Source organism: Lepisma saccharinum, chromosome 5 (assembly GCF_977018435.1).
Source record: "Lepisma saccharinum chromosome 5, izLepSacc3.1, whole genome shotgun sequence".
NCBI classification, from domain to species: Eukaryota; Metazoa; Arthropoda; class Insecta; order Zygentoma; family Lepismatidae; genus Lepisma; species Lepisma saccharinum.
Genome location: NC_139233.1, coordinates 30,298,392 through 30,319,860, shown reverse-complemented (window position 1 = coordinate 30,319,860; position 21,469 = coordinate 30,298,392). Strand labels below are relative to the sequence as shown.

The window sequence follows — 21,469 nt, the reverse complement described above, 5'->3', positions numbered from 1 at the left end:
GTTACATGGTTTAACCTGTGTACGTGGTTTAACTATTTTTGGGGAAACGGGAGGATATACATTCAAAAAGAAGGGCTAGCAATGGGGAACCCAGTCTCAGGAATTGTCTCGAGTATATTTATGCACTTTAACGAAAAGACAGCACTTAGCCTCATAAACAGGGGAATTAAGTTCTACGGCAGATACGTAGACGATATTCTTGTTATTGGGGAGGGGGAGGAGGTAGAGAAACTATTCGAAACCTTAGGGGAACAAGAGGAAAGGATAAAATTTACTAAAGAAGAGATGGATGACCATAAGATTAGTTTCTTAGACCTCACAATTCAACTAGAGGGAAAGAAAATTCATACAGGGTTTCATCATAAGGCATTATCAGGAGATCTATACATCAACAAAGAATCGACCCATGCCAACAGGACAAAAAATAACGTATTTCAAAACTTCTTCCTGCGGGCTCACAGATTATGTAACAACCAAGCTGATTTGTGTAAAGAAATCAAATGGATAATGAGAATAGGAAAGAGGAACAGATACAGACAGGAGGAGCTAAAGGGGAATTTAAGTAAGTAAAGCTAAGGTCACATATGGGAAAGAATTAGAAAGGAATAAACAGAAGAAAGACGGAAAAGAAGAAGAAGTTAGAGATGAAGAGGGGGAATTTAAATATATAGGCATTCCGTACTTTCCCGGAATATCGGAGAAAATCGAAAGACTTGTAAGAGGGTATGGCGTAAGGTGTGGGATGCGAGCTCCAAAAACTTTAGAAAAGCATTTCACGGGGTATAAGAAAGATAGAAAAGAGGACGAAATAAACGAGGGAGGGATGAAGGGTGTGTATGGAATAGTTTGCCAATGTGGCAAGGAATATGTGGGCCAAACAGGAAGAAGCATGAATGTTCGGTGGGGAAAGCATGACAGGGATATAAGGGAGGGAGTTCCCAAGATGGAGCTCTCCGAACATATCCTTGACGAAGCCCACGTAATCGCCAAACAGAAAGTGCTTAGGGAAGAGGAAAAACCTATAAGAAGGAATGTATATGAAAGGTTGTATATATGTAAGGGAAGAGATAATAAATTAAACATGGATGATGGGAATATCGATGACATGTGGGGGAAGATGTTCAAGAAGTGGGATGGGAAGGAATACGTAAAAATAGGGTTTAACGTAACCCGGAAGTAGCACGCCAAGCTCAAATGAAAGAGTAATTCTCGCTAGACTTGATGTGAACTGGAATGGAGGAGGAGTGGGGGGAATGGAGGGGGAAATAGAGGAGGAAAAGAGGGAAGGCTCCCGACCTCACGCTCTATGAGGAAACTTTGGAGTATTGAAACTGCAGCACACGTGGGCCGTGGCTATTCACAGTTTTAAAGCTTTAACATTCCAAGGAGCAGTTTCTAATCGGGGAAACAGCATGGTAGTATGACGTGCACCTGTAAGGGTTTTAGATTTTTATTGTTTTTAACCACACACCTTTTACCAATCCTATATCCTGTACCTATGAAGAGGTCGACGTGGTTATGATTTATATATAACCTAAACGTGAGCAGCCTGAGGAAGGGAGCAGTTGCATCCCGAAACGTCGCAGGAGCTACTTAGATACTCGCAAAACGTAGGTTATTAATATATTTATATTAATTAATAAAGTGAATGAACCGTGGAATATTTGTAATTTTATATCAATTATTAGCATTGTTAAATTTATATTATTACTTTATCACATCAGTTTAAATTTCTCATTAGTCCATCCCTATTATTTACATGTGAAAACAGTAGCTACAGCAATCATGTTTAGAAATATGTGAAAGATCTTTGTGAAAAAATAACAATATTTAATATTCTCAGACTCTTTTACAAAATCTTTGTATTTTTTGCATGACCATTCTGCCAGTAGGTTGTCATTTCCCAACTTTTCTAGGTTTGAAATTGAATTTGAAGTTATCTTACCTTCAAACCTCCTAAAGGAAGACCCTTGGACTTTTTCCTAAATGCAGTCCTACACTTGGAGTCCATATTCTGCTTTATTCTGTACCAGTCTCTCTCCGTTATGTTAAATTTGTGCAGCAAATGACACCTAATGCCATAGATCTGCAAAAGAGCTATGTTTAAGTTACTTGTAACCTTTCACTTAAGACAGGACAGTAAATATTATTTCACGTGACAATTACACTGATGCCAATATAAAATTCAAGTAATATTCTAGGTTTTCTAGTTGCATAGGGAAGAAAACTTTTTAAAAAATATAAATAACGACATAATTATGCAGTTTGGAGTGTTTCTTATTTTTTAGAATAATGCCCTAAAAACACTGTAATAATATAAATAACAACATAATTATGCAGATGGGAGTCATTCTTATTTTTTAGAATAATGCCCTAAAAACAATGTAATTTTAATTTTGTCCTGATATTATTTACATCAGTGTGTACCAGAATAATAACATTTTAGAATAATGTTACTCTATATCCATGGGCATCCGGAAGGGAGGAAAATGAATGTCTACCTAAAAATTGTATATTTCACACATAATTTCATTTGAATTTAAAATGTTGGGTGTGTCAGCACTAAGGCTATTTGCACCCGTCACACTATGCAGAGTCGAGCACCTTATCATAACAAAAATAAAATCGCGTCTGAAAACTAAAATATCCTTACCTTGGTTAAAAGCTGAGGCTGTAAAGAGGCACTCAGCATATATAACGACAAAACACGGGACAGCACAGAGAATTATACTGGCTATGGGGCCAGTCGCCAGAGCCTCGTTCGTCAAATGCAGTCCAGGGCGTACTATGTGGAAGTGAGGTTGACTTTTGGACACCTTATCAGAAGGTTGCCCCTTACACCTCCTATATTTCATTTGTCACAGTAATTTATGTTAATTATTTTAAGGGCATTGAAGAAATATGATAATTTCAGACTGAAGCAGCGTCTTTTGAGTGGGCATAACTAAAATGGGGAAAAATATGTCTCCCTTGCCCCCCCCCCCCCCCATGGGAAAAATCCTGCAGGCATCCATGTCTATACCATAAAGACAATTAGAAAATTTCAATTACATTGTTAAATTTCTTAACAGCAACTTCACAAAGTTAAATTTCCTGAAAAACTGTATGCAGGAGCTCTTTTATCTGTCTAAAAGTAATGTATGTTGGTGTTGCATACTAGGAATGAACATAGCACACAAAGAGATCCAAACTGTGGAAATTGCAGTTAGGCTAGAGATTCCCTTGGTAGCAAAGCTTTTTTGGAATATATTGGAACAAAAAGTCTTGTACTCAAGCCTGAGTCTTGGTTGAGGATTTGTAATTTTCACAGAAATTTCCAACAAGTATAAACAGTCAATTGCAATACTGTCCATAAGAATTCTATGGAAAATGACACTACCAACCAAAATACACACACACTCTACACAGGATGGAACACTGCAACAAAAATTTTAAAAACAATTAATAGTAGCATATACTGTATTATTTTGTAATATGTGACTGTGGTAGGGCAAACTTATAAGAACACTGAAATGGCAAATTATATTTATAGTTATTGCATGAAAATTTTTGCCCATATTAAACTGCAGCTGTTGTTCTAATAATGTTGAATAAAAAACAGTGCATTTCTTGAACACTTTTTAAAATTTTTAAATCAACATCTTACTGAAGGGCTTTATATCTTACAATGTTGCACCCACAATTTCCCACATGTGACAGATGGGTACCATTCTTTAAAAAATTATAATAAACCAGGTCAACACAAGATTTTCATTTTTTGATTGTGACACTTGATTTATTAGTACGTTGTGTACTTGAATCAAAAAATGACCCCAGTTTTGTCTTATCACATACCAATTTTTAAATATTTACATATGTCTATTTAATAATAAGATTACATCATCACAATATCCCAATGCAATATCAATATAAATATTGATGTGAAAGTCTACAATCACTCAGCAAAGGAAAAGACTTCAATAGAAAAAACAAAAAAGAATGTTTTTATCTGGACTTGGATTCTGCTAGTAGGACTGTACCGAATCCTACAAAAAACCTTGAGATACTGCAATTGGAACGAAGTTCTACGCCAGTCAAGTCATCTGAAGATAAGACACATCTGGGAAGATAAGGCACATCTCTCAAACAAAATGAATTCAGATGATTTGATCAGAGATTTAAATCTCCCAAAGAATGATGCAGAACTTGTGGCTTCAAGACTGAAAGAAAAACCGGCTAGCTCCAGGAACATATGCAACAATTTATAGACATTGCGAGAAAGAACAGTAATTTACTCAGGAATGATCTTTAATATATTGCTTAGACATTCCAAAACTCATAAATAAGTTAGAACAACATAACAGATATGAATGGAAGCTTTTCATTGATTCAAGCAAGAGCAGTTTAAAAGGTGTGCTGTTACTTAATGGTAACATTCTAGCATCAGCTCCAGTCGTTCATTCTGTTCATCTGAATGAGACATGGCAATCTTGAGAGGCTACAATAAAAAGGTGGTACTAGGGACACTGGAATGCATCAATTATGGCTGACTACGTTTTTTTTTTTTTTATGAAATGTGATGTTCCTGTTACAGTAAACAAGAGAACATGTTGAATAAGTTTTTCACCCAAGCGACAACCGTTCTATTGACAGAATATACACATGACCATTAGTGGCTTCATGCTTCTCTCCCTTTGGACTTTATATGTTACAACAGGCAATGTGAAATGTGTGTATGAATTTCGTGTACTAATGTATGTATACCTGTACTAAGGACACAATACAATGCAATGTGTATTTCATTACTGTTTAGTATATTATTATTTTCCTGTAGTTTACTGTTATTACAAGCATAAGAAAACAGTTTTTCTTTGTGACGTTTCAGGAGAACACACGCTCCTTTCATCAGACATTTATTTTCATTTTGTTATAACTAACCATTGTTATAACTGTATCTTTAATCAAAATGAAAATAAATGTCTGATGAAAGGAGCGTGTGTTCTCCTGAAACGTCACAAAGAAAAACTGTTTTCTTATGCTTGTAATAACCGTAAACTACAGGAAAATAATTCTATAATGCAAGCAATGCGTACATACAAGAAAAACTATTAGTATATTATGTTGGTTGTATGGTTCATGTGTATTACTGAATTGCAAGTTCAAGCATCTAATTGTTATTTTTAAGAAACCTGATGTGATACAGCAAAATGACAGTCCATACATCTTGAAGATGCGAAATCAGTTACTGGACGTAAAAAAAGGTCTCAAGAACTTTTTTTTGTTGACCTGTGTAATTAAAAAAAATGTGGAGTTTATTTTTGTACTCGTGCTTACAGACAAGTAAGACATACGTACAAATAAAACCACAAGATGCGAACCTAGGAAACCATATGGAACATCTACAATTTTGAAACTACTGTTTAATTTGAAGTATTACCCTGTACTTTCAAATTCTATACTTAGATTCAAACTACAACCTGCAAAAAATTTACCTTACCTAGAAATGGTGCATCGCAGCCAGAGTTACAGAAACACATAAGGTCCAGGATTAGGAAAGGACTTAACACAGGTAGTAATGGTGTAAAAATTAATAAGGACATGAAAACTGAAAGGAAACAAATATTGAAGCTGTGTTAATACTTTGCACAAATTATGATTCATTAATATCCACAAGAAATATGAAATACAACACTTTTTCCTAGCAAATAAAACAGTACATAAAATCCATACACAGAAATTCTCAAAATAAACATAAGTATAGGGTGTTCCATATAGGATGCCGAATTAGAAAATTAAATAAAAATAGTTATATTTCCCATATATGCAAGCAGTAACATCTCCCATTTATGTATGAAAGACAATGCCAGGCATATGTCCACCCCTACTGAGTCTGCATGCATTTATTGATAAATTAAATTGATTATTGATAACCCTCTCGCAGATGTCTGTCCCGATGCCTCCAATCACCCATATGATTTCCGCCTTCAGTTCCAAAAGGGTTTGTGGTTTGTTGGCGTACACCTTATTTCATAACCGCCCATAAGAAGGAATCACAGGGTGTAAGATCACACTCCACCTGCCAAAACCCACACCACACAGTTGTTCTCAGCGGATGGATGGATTTCATGCTCCTGGATTATTCTAGGATTTTCGGAAGGAAACCACAACAATTGAGGCTACATTAATCGGCATGACAACAGATGTCAACATTGGTAAGATCAGGTCTGCCAACCTCGAAACAAAACAATAACATTAGATTCAAATTCTGCATCCTATACGGAACACCCTTTATATTCAGTGGAAACACTTGATTACAGATTTTATGTTTTCCTACACTATACATTCAATCTTCATGGTTCCAATAAAGCTACATGCTACACATACACGTACATATAATAAATTAATAAATAAATGTGATTTGCTGCAGAAAAGAAAATGTAATAAATTTGAAAATAGTTACAATGACAGAAATTTCATTATCAATAAACTGGTTTACCAATATGCTATCATCATCTAGTAACTACTGATCAAAAACTAGGATAAGCTTTGCACATCTCTTACCATAAGGGGATCCAGTTGCCTCTTCCCATGCTTCCCCTTGCCCGACAAATTGGAAACCGCCAACACTTCACGTGGAAAAATATAGTCAAGCAATGTCAATGCCATCTTCTCCGGAGTGTGACAGAAGTTGTTGATATGAAGAAGGTCCCTGAAATTTAAAAATGTGTGTTACATCAATTTATGCAGTTCAGCTAATCAGAACTGGTCCATCAGAAATCAAACCTGGCAACCTTTGACTATGAGCATTAAACACTATACTCAGGAAGGGGTCCAGAAAATGGTATATCAACTACAATTGCATTATCTGAATGAGTCTTTTAAATATAACTTTTATAATAATAATAATAAACTATATGTTGCAATAGCCCTTTGAGGGCCAAGTTGGTTTTTCATTGGGTGACATGTAGTTACGACGTTAAGTCTCACTGCTGCTCTATCCTGGCTTTCTAGACTAAAGCCTGATTATTGTTTTCAAGTAGATCACCAATTATTACACAACCAGAGGTGCCAGTTGGACCCATGGCTATCCCAGATTTCGCTTGGACCCCCTTTAAGGGGCCCAATGTATAACTTTCAACAAGATTTCATGTTGTAACAAAATATTATTCGTATAATGGAAATTTCATAAGAACATTTAGAACCTTATTTCCTCCATTTCTAGTTTGAATTATTTCTTTTATTGAAGATCAAAAAGTTTTGCATACAGGAACTATCACTCAGTTGAGTGTTTATATTTTAGAGTGTCTGTATGTTTACTTTATTTCAGCATTTTTTTTCCACATAGACAGTGAATTACGGAAAATGCACGGTATATTATGATTTTGTGCAAGAAGAGAGGAAGACGTATGGGAATACTGTAGTACTGGTGTTCTTAAGTGAGTCGGTGCATAGAAAAATATGTACCTTTGTTTTCACACACGAATGAAGCTACTTTTAACTTCCATTGTTGGCATCTATTGTCGATGTATACAGGGGTGGAAAATTGTCAGTAAAATCAGTAAAAGTCAGTTTTTCATCTTGGTCTGTAATTTGTCAGTATTTTTTTTTTTTTTAAAGATGGTCAGTAAAGTCAGTATCTTTGTGTTTCCTTGACTGCAATTTCTTACTTTTATAATTTTGTTACTCTATTACATCACATCTCACTTCCCAGTGAGATGATTTCTTTTTCAATCGAACTAAAGGCAAGCCATTTTACCTACCAGTGATGAAAGCATTTCTTGAGCATTTGCTTTCTTCAACACGTGAGTCATTGCTAGTTGAGCTACAGAAGCGATAAAATGTTAAATGGTACAGTAAATGGGCACAGAAGAATTCTGTTGACCAATGGAAAAATGTTTTACTGTTGAGGAAGCTTTCAAATTGCAAAATGACAAGGTGCATGGCACAAGTTCATGAGAAGGTAGTGGGAAATAATTGTCCAGAGAGGTCCTGATTAAATCATGATGTGGTGAGGGGTCAGTTATGATGACATCAAGGGTTAAAAATATCAGCCTGAGTGTACCAGGAGACAGTCATGGACATAATGGTCAAGGATCTCAATGCTCTTTTTCACGGTCAGGAGTAGAGCATTCAGCAGGATTCGGCGCCAGCTCATAAGACACAAACAACCCAGCAATGGCTTGAGACTAATGTGCTGATTTAATTTTCCCTTGGATTGGTCATCTGGCAGTCCAGAGTCCAGACCTCAACCCCCTAGATTACAAATTTTGGTCTGGGCTTTAAGACATGCTTGCAAGAAGACACACCCCTGTATTGCCAGTCTTAAGTGGTCTTTTGTAAAGGCAGTGGCAGATTTCTATCTCAAAAGTGTTTTATTGTAATTTTTTATCAGTACAATACCAATGACAAACTTTAAGTAAAGACAATATATGTTATTCTTTTCAATATCTGCTACAAACTATTGTTCAAATTGTTTTATTGCCTTATATAATTTTGTACGTACAATTATGAATACTATCATCAATCATCAATAAAAGAATGTGTGATGGCTAAGCTATCAGGCTGGTGGAGACGAGACAATTAAAAAAAATAAAAGAAATACCAGTATTACTTTTAGGATGGAAATTTATTGATATGGTGTAAATAAGGTCAGTATTTGGTCATTTTTTTTGTTCTCGATATTTTGGTCAGTTAAATCAGTATTTCCAACCACTTTACATTTGGGTGCTATTTCATTCTGCATTGTTATACATGTACAACATTATATATAAAGTATTATGTTGCATAATTATATTTAATCACAATATAGTGATTTTTTGTCCAGCTAATCAGAGTCGATGTGCCTTGATATGTATATACGTAATTATGTTTTCACAATTAGTAATTGTAATTACAGTTTTGCAAAGGTTAACTCAAATGTTTATTAAAAAAATTGCTTGCATCCCCCCCTTCTTCCTGGACACAAAACTGTACGAAATCTGTATTTATGACTTGCATAGCTTTGCCCCCCCCCCCAAAAAAATATCGTAAGAAATCGGCGCCTATGTTCACAACAATGGGTATAGCAAATTGGAAGAATTTTGCACCAAATTAGAGGGTATTTATTAATATAACCGAATGTAAAATTCTCAGTAATTTCCAATTGTTAGGGGCATGCATATTTCGTTTTTGCCGAAAAAACGAATTGTCAAAAAACACATTGTAGTGTTAATTTTTCATGTTTTTGAAAGGTATGTGATGCATTTTGCTACCATGTTTTGTCACGAAATAATGCGAAATGAACTGCAAAATGCGAAATAAACTCTTAAACACGAAATTTAGGGTTTATTAATCGATGGCACACCTTCTGAGGTCTGAATTATCCTGCAAGTTATGCAATTCACGGAAAAGTGATTAATTCTGCTGTTAACATTGGAGAAGCAAAAATGGACTCCTTTACACAGAAATAAACTTAATACTTTGATAACTACATAAATGTGCTATTAGAAGTGAAATGTTAATTTTGTGTAATAAGTGTAGATTTTAAATCAAATTTAGGATTATATTCACAAATTTTAAAACCAAAAATGATTTTTTATATACCACACTTCATCCAATTTTTCACCGCTATAACACCGAAATTTTATTTTATTTACCGCTTTTGAACCTGAAATTGCCTTGGTTTTTGTACCAACATTTTGCTTCTTTATTTAAAAATATTATGTGCCTCTACCAATGGTACAAAACCAATAGAGTGCAGATTAACCTGACTCATCCAAAAATAAAACTAAACATGCATGTTAAACCTGGAACTCAAAACCAGAACCTTTAGTAGTGAGATTGCCAATCTGCAACTAGATGTAAATTCCCACTGAGGTAGCTCTTCCATAGTTTTACATGCAAAATTATCATCATTTTAAGTGGTCTTATAAAACAATCAAACTACCGAACACAAATAAACAGCATAAAATAAGGTGAATTACTAACGAGTGTGATATAGGACATCGTACTCTCAACTCAGCATTCAATTCATCTCCGAGCCATGAACCATCTGGATAATCATTTTCATTGTTAAGTGTGATAACTTGGAAGGAGGAATCTAGGCTTACTGATGCTTGCACCTGAGGGGCTTTGTTCCGAATGATAACTACATGAGACCTGCAAAAATAAGAAAAACACCATTAGCAGGGAACGAATTTATATGTAGTTAAAATGTGTTTAAATATATTAAGTTATTTTCAACAAAATATGGAGTTAAATATGGACTTAAAATTGTACACATTTACATTTTTAATATATAAGTGGGGCGATCAGGTTGATTCGACCCTAACATAGAAGGAATGACGTTATGATTGATTTTTTATTTTGTTGTTGTTTAGTGATCCTTTATATGTTTTCATTCTGAATGGCAAGTCTGAGTAACATACAGTTTTCTTTTTACAGGGGTTTAACTGAGTGAAGTTGGGTCAATGTGCCAGAATGGAGAAAACCGAGGTGAGAGCGGTGAACAAATATTTTGTGAAGAAGAAGTGGATAGTATCCAAAATTCATGAGGACTTGGTGGATACACTAGGGGACACTGCTCCTTCATACAGTATGGTGAAGAGATGGTGTCGTGAGTTTAATTGTGGAAGTGTGTCGTGTGAGGATGAATATGCAGGTAGAGCACCAAAAACTGTCATGACGACCGAAAACATTAACAAAGTCCAGGATATCGTGCTGAAGGATTGTCGTGTCACTATCCGTCATGTTGCTGAGGTCTGGTCTGTCATATAGCACTGTGCAAAACATAATTACCCAGGAATTGCAAACGAAAAAAATTGCTGCAAGATGGGTCCCCCAAAACCTCACCCCAGATCAGAAGCGCACCTGAGTGAACACTGATAAAACACTTCTATCACATCAATGTCATGAACTGCATATCTAGCTGCAATTACACAAAAATTTAAATTTTAATGAAGTTGGGATGTTAAAATAAATTGATGACCTATCCCCTGGCTAGGCACACCCTTCCCTACTTCATTTAAAAAAAAATATTAAAAATTACAGCTGAAGAGCTGCACTAAAACTGATATTTTAGTTTTTCTTTTTTTAATTTCCAAGAATGTAGACGTAGGTTTGAAAAAAAAAAAACAGAATTTGCAGAGCTTCCAAAATACGGAAAAGTGGCCCTTTCATCCGTGATCTGCACAACAGCAGAACAATCCTCCAAAATAGCAGTTGAAAGGCTCTAAATTTGTGGTGGTTGCCAGTCACTGCTGGTTCATCATACCCTACCCCCACCAAATATATTTTTCATATTTACTGGCAAAGTTATTCTGGAGGTCAAGTTCCGATTGTGTAATGCTGATACAATCATTATCAATTGAATTTTCTACATGATTTAATTTCTATGCACATGCTGAACAGTCATATTATACTGTTCATGGAGAATTAAAGTGAGCAGTCAGTTGTTTCTGTTGTCTTGGATACAAAATACTCCTGCCATAAACAAAGCATCTTGTGGCATGAGGTGGTTTGATCATAATCCTACTTCTACTGCCAAATTTCAAATGTCTTCCCTTTTCCAACATACAATAAATATTTTGTAATGCCTGCAAATTTCAGGTCTCTCAGAGAGAGGAATGCATGCTTTGTGCAGAATCTATAAAATAATCCAGAACAGAATTTGCAAGGCAGTTGCATTTGGGACACTTTTAACATTGCTTACATGACTATATTTTGTGAAATAAATTTGCACTGTTACTAACTAAACGTTTTGGTGTTAGTTTTCTCATTTGCCATCCTCTCCTTCACAACTTTAATCAGTATAATACTGGTTTCTGCCTTTTCCCTAGATACTGGAACATTTGAAACATCCATTTTTATTGTAAAAAAAAGTGAGAGTTGATGCTATTGAGAGACGCAGTAAGTATTCGTATACATTATCTATAGCTATTTATGGAAATTTAACTACCGTATTTGCTGGCATATAAGATGCACTTTTTTCCTTCAAAAATAGGTGTGAAAAACAGGGTGCATCTTGTATGCTGATAATCAGGTTACACCATCAGGAAGAAGGAAAAGGCCTAGTATTTCACACGTAATGGGTCAAAGCTTCATAGGATGCTGTGAAAAACTAAGATGATGTTTGAATCATTTAAGAAGTGTGGCAGTAGTAATGCAGTGGATGGCACAGAGGACAATTTGTTGTATGAGGAGTCAGATTCTAATTTAGATGAGGTTTCAGGTGACTCTTCATTTAGCTCTGGATGTGAATATCTGGGTTTTGACGAAGAAGATGAAAATGGATTCTTTCCTAGTTAGATTAGGTAAGTAATGTGTTGAAAGTACACCTATGTATTACTTCATATTTGGAGCGACGGTGGTATAGTCGGTAGGGTGTCTGACTGCCACATGGGAGACCCAGGTTTGATTCCCAGGGTGGGTTATCCAAGGTTGGAATTTTTCCAGCCTTATCCCTGCATAAAGCGACTCTGGGGCTCACCCAGTCTGAAATCAATGGGTACCTGGGAGCAACACTGGGAGGTAAAGGCAGCCGGAGCATGGTGCTGATTCCAACACTTCTAAAATGGCCGAGATCGAGAATGTGTGAAGCCCTACCCTCAAATGTGACTCCATGGCATGGTGCAACTTTACCTTTACCTTAATACTGAAAATTAATTATAATAATCAGTGATACAAGCTTTTTCCTCAAAAATGAGTACAAAAAAAGGGGTCTTATATCCTGGCAAATATGGTAATTCTCTATGTATCTATAATTGAATGGCACTGGGACCACATTACCCATCACTATTTGATGAAGCCTCTTTGGTTACATTATTGGAACTGACTACAGAGGACTTCATAGAATCTTCCATTTCTTGCAATTTGCTCAAGAGTTCTTCACAACATGAATGACGATGGGTGTCACATGGTGCTCTTTCTTTGGTTAATGTCTCAAGAATCTCTATTCTCTGGACAAGAGTGTTGCAGCAGGTTGACACAAGCGACATTTTGTTCTCCAAAGATCCAAGCTTTTGCAGGAATATATTCTTCAAATCTTCTATCTGCCTACAGCAATCCTCAAACATTTCATACACACCATCTTCCACTTTTATCTTTTTCAAGGCTGGTTCTCCCATGTTTAGAAACCCTGAAAAGATAAGACATTGATTATGGTAAACAGGGAACGGATTTATATGCAGTAAAAATGTGCAAAATATGCAAATACGTATTTAGTTTTCACCAAAATATGGAGTTAAATATGGACTTAAAATAGTAAAAATTTACCTTTTTAATAATATAAGCAATACACAAGCTACATAAAATACAGTCTTGACATTGTAACAATTACCGTGATTGTCTTGAAAAGAAAAAGAAACGAATTCTGATGTGTGGCACAAAATCATTGCTACTGGCACTGCTGTATGGGACACAACTTCTAGTAGTAGCGAGGGTGGGGTTAGCAATCCAAATTGCCAAATTAATGTTTGTAACAACCAGGAGCAGATGCTTGAGCCCTCATTCTCTATTGTTGACAACAATTGTAAATAAACAGGAATTTCAGTATTTTACAATAGCAAAAGCAGACATTTGGGAGGTGGTGGGAAAAAAACATTATCGTTCGGATGGCAGAAAACATGTAATTATTGCAAAATAACGCAATTGGAGGGTATAGAAAAGGTCGTACACTTTGGTTTGTTTAATGTCGCTTCTAACTTTATCAGCAAGAAATTACCTCAACTCTTTCAGTCACACGGGGACATGTATTATTGCGGGAATATGAAGTATATGTTTAGAATGTCAGAATATAGAAATAATACCATGTGGCCCACATGAAAGTAGCCTGGCCAGGTAATACCAGAGACGCGCTAATAATTGTATGTATTCAGCAGCGGATAACACAAAGCCTGAGAAAGTCTACCCAAAAACTATTCCAGCAGGTTGGTGTGTCACGAACAACGTGTCAGCGTGTTTATCTCTGGGGATGCTTAAAGCAGAAGGTGTATGCAAATAACCCCCATACCCTGGCTGAACTGCAGCAAAACATTACCAACACCATCTGGAGCATCACCCGTGAAGAGCTACAGGCTGCGTCACTCAGTGTCAGCCAATAAGCTGCAACGTGCGCAGAAGTGTCTCGACGTTAACGGGGGCCACTTTCAGCATCTCATGTAACATGCAGGTAAGGCTGTGTTCACATTTTCCTACCTTTCTTTGGCCGGAATCCGGTATTACCACGCCGGGCTACTTTTATGTGGGCCACTCTGTATGTAAAAATAACATATATGTAAAATATGAGCCAAAACCTAATATGTGTAGAAATATGGAAAATAAAAACTGAATCTTTCGAGTCTACATGCCATAATAATTCTTCTTGTATGTATGTATTGCTTCCATTGTAGAATTATTTTTCTTGTACTCTACGGTTATTACAAGCATAAAAAAAGATTTTCGTTGTGACGTTTCAGGAGAACACACACATTAACCATAGTTATAACTGTATCTTTAATCAAACTAAAAATAAATGTCTGATGAAGGGAGCGTGTGTTTTCCTGAAACGTCACAACGAAAAACTGTTTTTTTTATGCTTGTAATAAATGTAGAGTACAAGAGAAATAATTCTACATGCCATGATGCACAAAGATAATACAAAAAATAACATTTCAGCATCATACATAAATATGTATTTACATATAAATCCGTTCCCTGATGATAACCATAGAGTTGTAGCTCCACACAAATATCAACATGCTTTTTTTTGTTAAAAATTGATGTTTAGAAGCAGATCTCAAAGATGTTTGGAAGGTAGAAGCATGCACTTAATAAGTTAAGAGGATATGTCCAACAAGGTAAGAAATTCATGGAATGAAAAGAATGCAAATTTTAGACCCATCACACACAAAGTGAGAGGGAAGGAATTAAGATTTTGTGTGATTCACATATAGAGAGCTGCATATCGGTCAGAATCCCTTACTAGGCCAGCTTGGCAGGCCGGGCGGGCGAGTAAAACTATATACCTGAGTTTTGACCCGTCAAGCATCGAAAGCCCACGGGTAACTGGAAGGCCTTGCAACACGAAGCTCGCTTGTCTTCAGCGTACGCTCATTCCGGTTTTGCACCATCTCCAGATACATGAGTCACGCAGTCACCATTGCCAACTTTTAGATTCTAAACTGTTCTAAGAGCACTTAAAATGTTCATCACTTTTATCAATTTGAAATTGCAGACATTTATTCCTTGGTAGAAAACATTTGTATCACTCACACCCAGTGGTGGCGATTGGGTTCCAAAACTAAGGGGCCAAGGTGCAAAGGTGGGGGGAGGGGGGAAGGCAAGGACAGATTAATTTCCCTTGATACATGAGGTTAGCGTGGTGCAAAAGTTTCAAAAAGTCAGGGTGGGGGGGAGGCAACTGCACTCTCTGGGCCCCGCCCCTAATTGCCGCCACCTGTAAAGGAGTACGAACCAAGTTTCGCAAAAAGTGTAATCGTAAATATTTTGGACTTTGTGTTACTGGTTTTTGTTCTACATTATAATTTTGGGGGGTGCTCCCCTATGGCGCAGTGGTAGTGTCGTCGCCTTGTAATAAAGGGGTACCGAGTTCGATACCCGGTGGAGGCACATGGTGGTTCGGATCCCACTTTAAACTATAGGTCCAGTCCCGATTAGCCTTATTGTGAATAAATAGACCAAATAAATGAATCAATCAATCAAACATGATTTCCCCTCTGGTGTAATTTTGCCAATTCAATATCCGAATTAGTTGCTCAAGACCACCCCCCTCCCCCGAACACTAAGGCACGATGGTCCATAAAATGGAAAATGAAATCAGAATTTGCATTATAAAAGGTTTTTGAACAATGTCATGGCTTTCAACAAATCATTGTTCGCTCATGTTGTTGTAACACCAGTAAGCCTTGTTTCCATGATATGAAAAACTCAATATGGTGACCAACGCAGAAATTTATTTCATTTTAAAACATAAACTAAACGTAACGTTTCAACCTTTTAGCAAGGTTTCCTTCAGGCTCTGTATAAAAAAAATGTTGTTGCTAGCTATCTAGTTCTACAGACAGCATTGATAGTAATACAATGCAAAATATTATTATTGTTAGCTTGTATCTTCATACGGGTGCAAATAGCAGGCAATGCTATTTACACATTTCAACAAACGAACAACGTAAAAATGAAACCGAGAGGAGATTGCGATTTCAAGACCAGAAAAGTGACATAAAATGAACAAGACACACAAACCTATTTGAAGACCTTCGAAACAAATTTGGAAAATATGTGGTAGTTGGTCTGACATAATAATGAAACTAATTTGAGAAGTTACAAAAATCTTAGGTACAGTGGCGTAGCAACATATCGCGAGGCCCTGGCTGAGATTAGAATGCAAGGCTCCATCCGTTCTTTAAGTTTGAAATATCAATGTGAATCGATATACAGTCATCCAGGAAACGTCAGCAAATTATATATATATATATTATATAATTATAATAATAATTCATTTCTGACGAAAATTATATTTAATAGTACGCGACAGAGAAATTTACACTTGGCAGAGGTACATTAACACGCTGCTGGAATTTTCATTAACCAAGGCAGTAGTAATAGTACGTATTTTAAGATGTTCTTTAGACAGTAAGACATCTGAAATATCCTTAAATATGCTAAATTTTCTTTTAAAAAAATCAGAAATACAAACTAAGAACCTATAAATATAACCTATATATTATTTAATGAGTCGTTCTTTGTTTCCTCATTTCAAAATTTGTAGGATGTAAATGTCACAAACCATGGCTTAAGTAGAAAATATCGAAGGACACACATAAAATGTCTGTGCTTGATAGAGCGGGGGGAAGGGGCTGCGCTAAACCACAATTCTGTCTAGGGGCCCAAAGTATCTACCTACTCTTCGACATAATCAGTTTCAACATCAACAAATCATAAAACGATAGTAATTTGCCCCATAAATGTGAAATCTTTGGTGTAATCAATTGATACAGCTAATTTGACTTTTTTTAATTAGGAATTTTGACTTCGTTGCACATTAATTGTACCAGTTTACTTTGAATTTTAGGGCTTAGATAATAATAATAATTGTGAATCTCATTTTGTTGTTAGGTCTTAATGTTCTTGTAATATTAAATATTTGACGCAGTGTCGTAACAAAATCGTAAAGTACGCGTCCGCAAGAAACAAATTTGGGTCCCTCAAGTACAGTCAGATTCTTCCAGGAAATGTATGTAATTACTTAGAATGGCTGGTTGTGGCTACACTTACATTAATAATTATACAAATCGATGCTCCACCTCTGAATTTTCACATATTGCAACATATTAGTTAGCCAAATATCAACTGCCATATTTATTTAGTTTAATGAAAATGACACTCTTTACGGTTTCACGTGATTAGTATTTTGTATATTATTCTATTTTAAAAATGTGCTATTTTTGCTTATAAAATTTATTGAATTCTAAATCAAGGGATATTTAAGTGTTTTTTTCAGATGACATATTACATTTATTTTCGTATGAGCTTCACCCCATCAGGACATATATGTTGTTTCCTTTATTTCCTCTCTTAGAGAATAATAAACACCATTAAATGAATAGGCCTACGAGATTAATATACTTTCACAAAAAGTGATTCTGATATCTACAAATTTCTTGTGTACATTATTATGTAATTTTATTTAAAGTGATTTCAATAACTGATTTTTTAAAAATAGAATTCCCCAATTTAAATTTTGATTTAAATCAAACCACCTTGCTTAACAGAAAGCTGGCTTCTGGGCAGCGAATGATACTTTTACATTAGATCTTGCCCTTTCTCGTTCAAGAGTGAGATTACTGAGTCTGGTAAATTTGGGCTGAATCATACCATTCGACACTACCTTCCAGAAGTATTTCCTAGGTTTCAATTTTTAGAAAGATAGTTCTTTTTTGCATTGTTTCACATGAGAAATGAGAATTGTTTTGAATTTTTGGGGCCCCTTAGGCTTAGAGCTCCTGCCCGGCTCTGATTTGACGTATTCATTAAAATTATAACGTTAAACTAGAATATAAAGCCAGATAAAGAAATGTTTTAATTTTATTGCCCACAAAAATTAGCCTTTTCTATGTTTCTCAGTTCCATTTATTACGTTTTTCGTATCAACTTCATTGGACGCGAGGCACCTATATGCGCGAGGCCCAGGGTGGTAGCCACTTCTCCCACTCCTTGCTACGCCAATGGTTATACAACCTCAAGGCATCTGCGCCTAGCAGAAATTCAAATATTTCCATGCGTAGTGAAATATAATGGCTGTTGGCAACACTGACAGTAGTGCTCGCAGTCTACCTGCAAGAACTACATCGAGTCTCACGGGTCTTCTTAAGACCCAGGTAATAGAAAAACCTGGCAGGCATCGATGCCTGTGCACAACTGTGACGTGAAGCTCAGTTGCGCGATTTCGAACACCTGGGCTTGATTTGCGTGTTGCATATCATTGTAGGCGCGCCTCCTCGCAGACGGGTCTTTTCCGGGTCTTGTGCAGGTCTCTATTCACATATATGCATCTTGAGAGTAGAATTTCATAACCAACGACAGAATGGAACCAAGAAAAATGCAGTGCAATGCTGTGTGGATTATGGGTTTACTCAGATGTTTCCAAGTATGTTTGGCAATCACCAGCTAATGAATGAACTCTATTAATTATTCTGCAGCAACAGATCCAATGTTAACTGAATTCCAAAGTGTGGGTTATCAAGTTATACAGTGTGATCAGTTTGGCTCTGGGTCAAAATATCGCGTGATTGCAGATGGCGAGGAATGATGCAGATCCTGGCATCTTTTATCTGTAACATCCTGCTTATTCTTACGCACATATCTTAAGCATGCAGACAATTATTATTATTTATATTGCATAACGAGTACTAACCTGTGCTATAAGAGTTGTTCAAACAAAGTGGTGGCCAACTGCATTCACACATTACCGGCATCTTTTGATGGAATTTTGATTGACATATTTGTTCTGATTGAAAGTAATTTTCTTGCAATTGTTAACCTGGCAGGACATGCACTCTCCACTGAGACGTAAGGACAAATGCTGGGTAAAAAAAAAGTACCCAGAAGAAAATTGCTTGCTTCTTAAGTCCAAATTTTAAATGTTTCACAGCATACATAATAATATCTTCGGAGCAATTACAGAATACAGGGAGTACTTCCGATTGCTTTCAAATTCGGCACACTCACTAAGTTTGGCATCCTAATCACGAATCTGCAGTTAAAAATTGGCGGTCACGTCTAGAAAATGCGAAATAAGTAGAAATAAGAGGGTCCGTGAACGAAGTAAACACCGGTGATTAATGAAGGAAAAAACATTTTTTTTGCAAATTTTAGCGTTCCAAAACTATGTTTATGAATACCCTGAATTTTAACTATTCTTGCCTAAACTTACTTGAATGGTTCGTGAGGTTTTGTGAATGGTTCGTGCGACAAGTATGTTTTCCACATTTACTGAAGATGCCATATTGTCACATGTAAAACAACGCTCCATGGAACGGATAGCAAACTTTACTTGTTCACATCATCAAACATGGCGACCATTAGTATCGACAATCATAGCAGTAATGTATGCACGGTATTTTGCATTTTCTAGACGTGACCGCCAATTTTTAACTGCAGATTCGTGATTTTGATGTCAAAATTAGTGAGTATACCAAATTTGAAAGCAATCCGAGATATTCCTGTTATTCTGTAATTATACCATATCTTCAATGATTAACCTAATTTTATTAAGTTTGAACATTTATATTTCATTATGCAAAGATAAAGTTGATAAAAAATGAAAAAGAAAAGACTGTAAGACGAATGTCTGCCATAACATAAGGATACATGCTGGGTAAAAAATAACCAGAAGAAAAATTACTTCTTAAGTCTGAATTTTAATTGTCTTAAAGCATGTAATTTGTAACCTTCATTGATTAATATAATTTTATTAATTTTGAAAATTTGAATTGAATCACACAATTGATAAAAACGAGGAAAAAGTAACATGTTGAAATACCAAACTGAAACGTATGAGCACATGTTGGGTGAAATTTACCCAGGCAGTATTTCTACCAAATTTCATCAAAAGATGCCGAGAATGTGTGAATGCAGTTGGCCACCACTTTCAACAACTCTTATAGCACAGGTTAGTACTTGTTATGCAATATAAATATAATTATCTGCATGCTAAAGATTTGTGCGTAAAAATAAGTGTGACGTTATGGATAGAAAATGCTGGTATCTGTGCCTTGCCTCGCCGGTAAAATTTTAGTATGCCTGAAACATATTTCTTCAATTTTACAGGAGAAAGTACTTACCGAACTGACTTTCCGTACACTTTTGAGAGGTCATGGAAGTGTTTTTACCTATCGCTTAATTTATTTCGCCGGTAAATCATGTAAATCGGAGGGGAGGGGCATCCACAGGAGGGGGCGACTCGACTGCGACAATACACTGGCCATTGTTAAGAATAAAAGAAGAAATTGGCAGCAGAAAGCATTTTGCTTTATGGCCGTTACACCGCGCAGCACTTCTTTGCTTTCATCCCGCACCCTTCCCCACCTGGTCTGGCCCCGCCCACAAGTTTTCCCCTCTGTGTGTCGCTACTCCAGAGAATCCGGAAAAGCAGTATAGGTGTTCCTTGTGTCCAGTTAGCGAAGGCGAGCGAGTGCAGCTGTGTGCAAGGCATGCCTAGGCATACAATAGTGCAGTTTGATTGGGCCAGGATCATCACGCTACTGCAGACTGGCATGTCACAACGGGCTGTAGCCAGAGGCCTGCACAAGACCTGGAGCAGACCCGTTCGCGAGACATCGCTCCTGAAATGCCATGCAACCTGCGCAACACCCTCGCTTGAGCAGCTTGTCTGACCACCTGCCAAGATCGTTCCTGGCAGGCATTGTAGACCCGCCGGGTACCCGCAGTCTTACGATACCTAGTAGGTCTCAGTTCGTTCTTTCCATCAACTGGAGACCCCTCCCTCTGCATGACGTAGTTGCTTCGAGTAGAAACTGCACCTGGCCCACACCGTTCTGCAGTGTTGCCAACTGCAATAGATTTTCACTACTTAAAAAAGGGAACTCAAAGCTTCGTAAGCCACATCACCAATGAAATGAGATTTACGAATGTTGCTACCCCCCCCCCCCCCCCACACACACATTGAAATAGGTTTTCCGTGGCACAGGATCCATAAGTATATGTCGTAAACAACCAATATACGTATATATAGTGATATAGGGCAGGACTGAAACATGTCACGTTCGACGCCGAGGTCGCGAGTCAAACAACACACTGTTCTACTGCGAACACCAGGGCCGTAGCCAGCCAGGGGCATTGCCGTTACCCTCGTTTGGGGAGGGGGATTTCAAGTACTTGGATAAACGTGCCAACAACAACAATCACAATAATAGGAATAAAGTAGCATGAAAGGCATTATTATCCTCATAAATCACGCAAAAAGGGCACGCAAAGAGAGGGTAGAAGTCCGTTC

General features: G+C 36.7%; 1 protein-coding gene across 1 annotated transcript in view; it reads right to left on the bottom strand.

Annotated features, from left to right (window-relative positions):
* The window catches only part of LOC145987741 (protein BANP-like), a 46,873-nt gene that overhangs the window by 22,092 nt on the left and 3,312 nt on the right, over nucleotides 1-21,469 (bottom strand). Inside the window, exons 2-5 of the mRNA XM_083122399.1 lie at nucleotides 12,745-13,093; nucleotides 9,946-10,116; nucleotides 6,541-6,688; nucleotides 1,946-2,086 (exon numbers count right to left, since the gene is read on the bottom strand). Of these exons, the coding sequence (XP_082978525.1) occupies nucleotides 1,946-2,086; nucleotides 6,541-6,688; nucleotides 9,946-10,116; nucleotides 12,745-13,082 (798 nt within the window). The 5' untranslated portion in view covers nucleotides 13,083-13,093. The remainder of the gene's footprint in view (nucleotides 1-1,945; nucleotides 2,087-6,540; nucleotides 6,689-9,945; nucleotides 10,117-12,744; nucleotides 13,094-21,469) is intronic.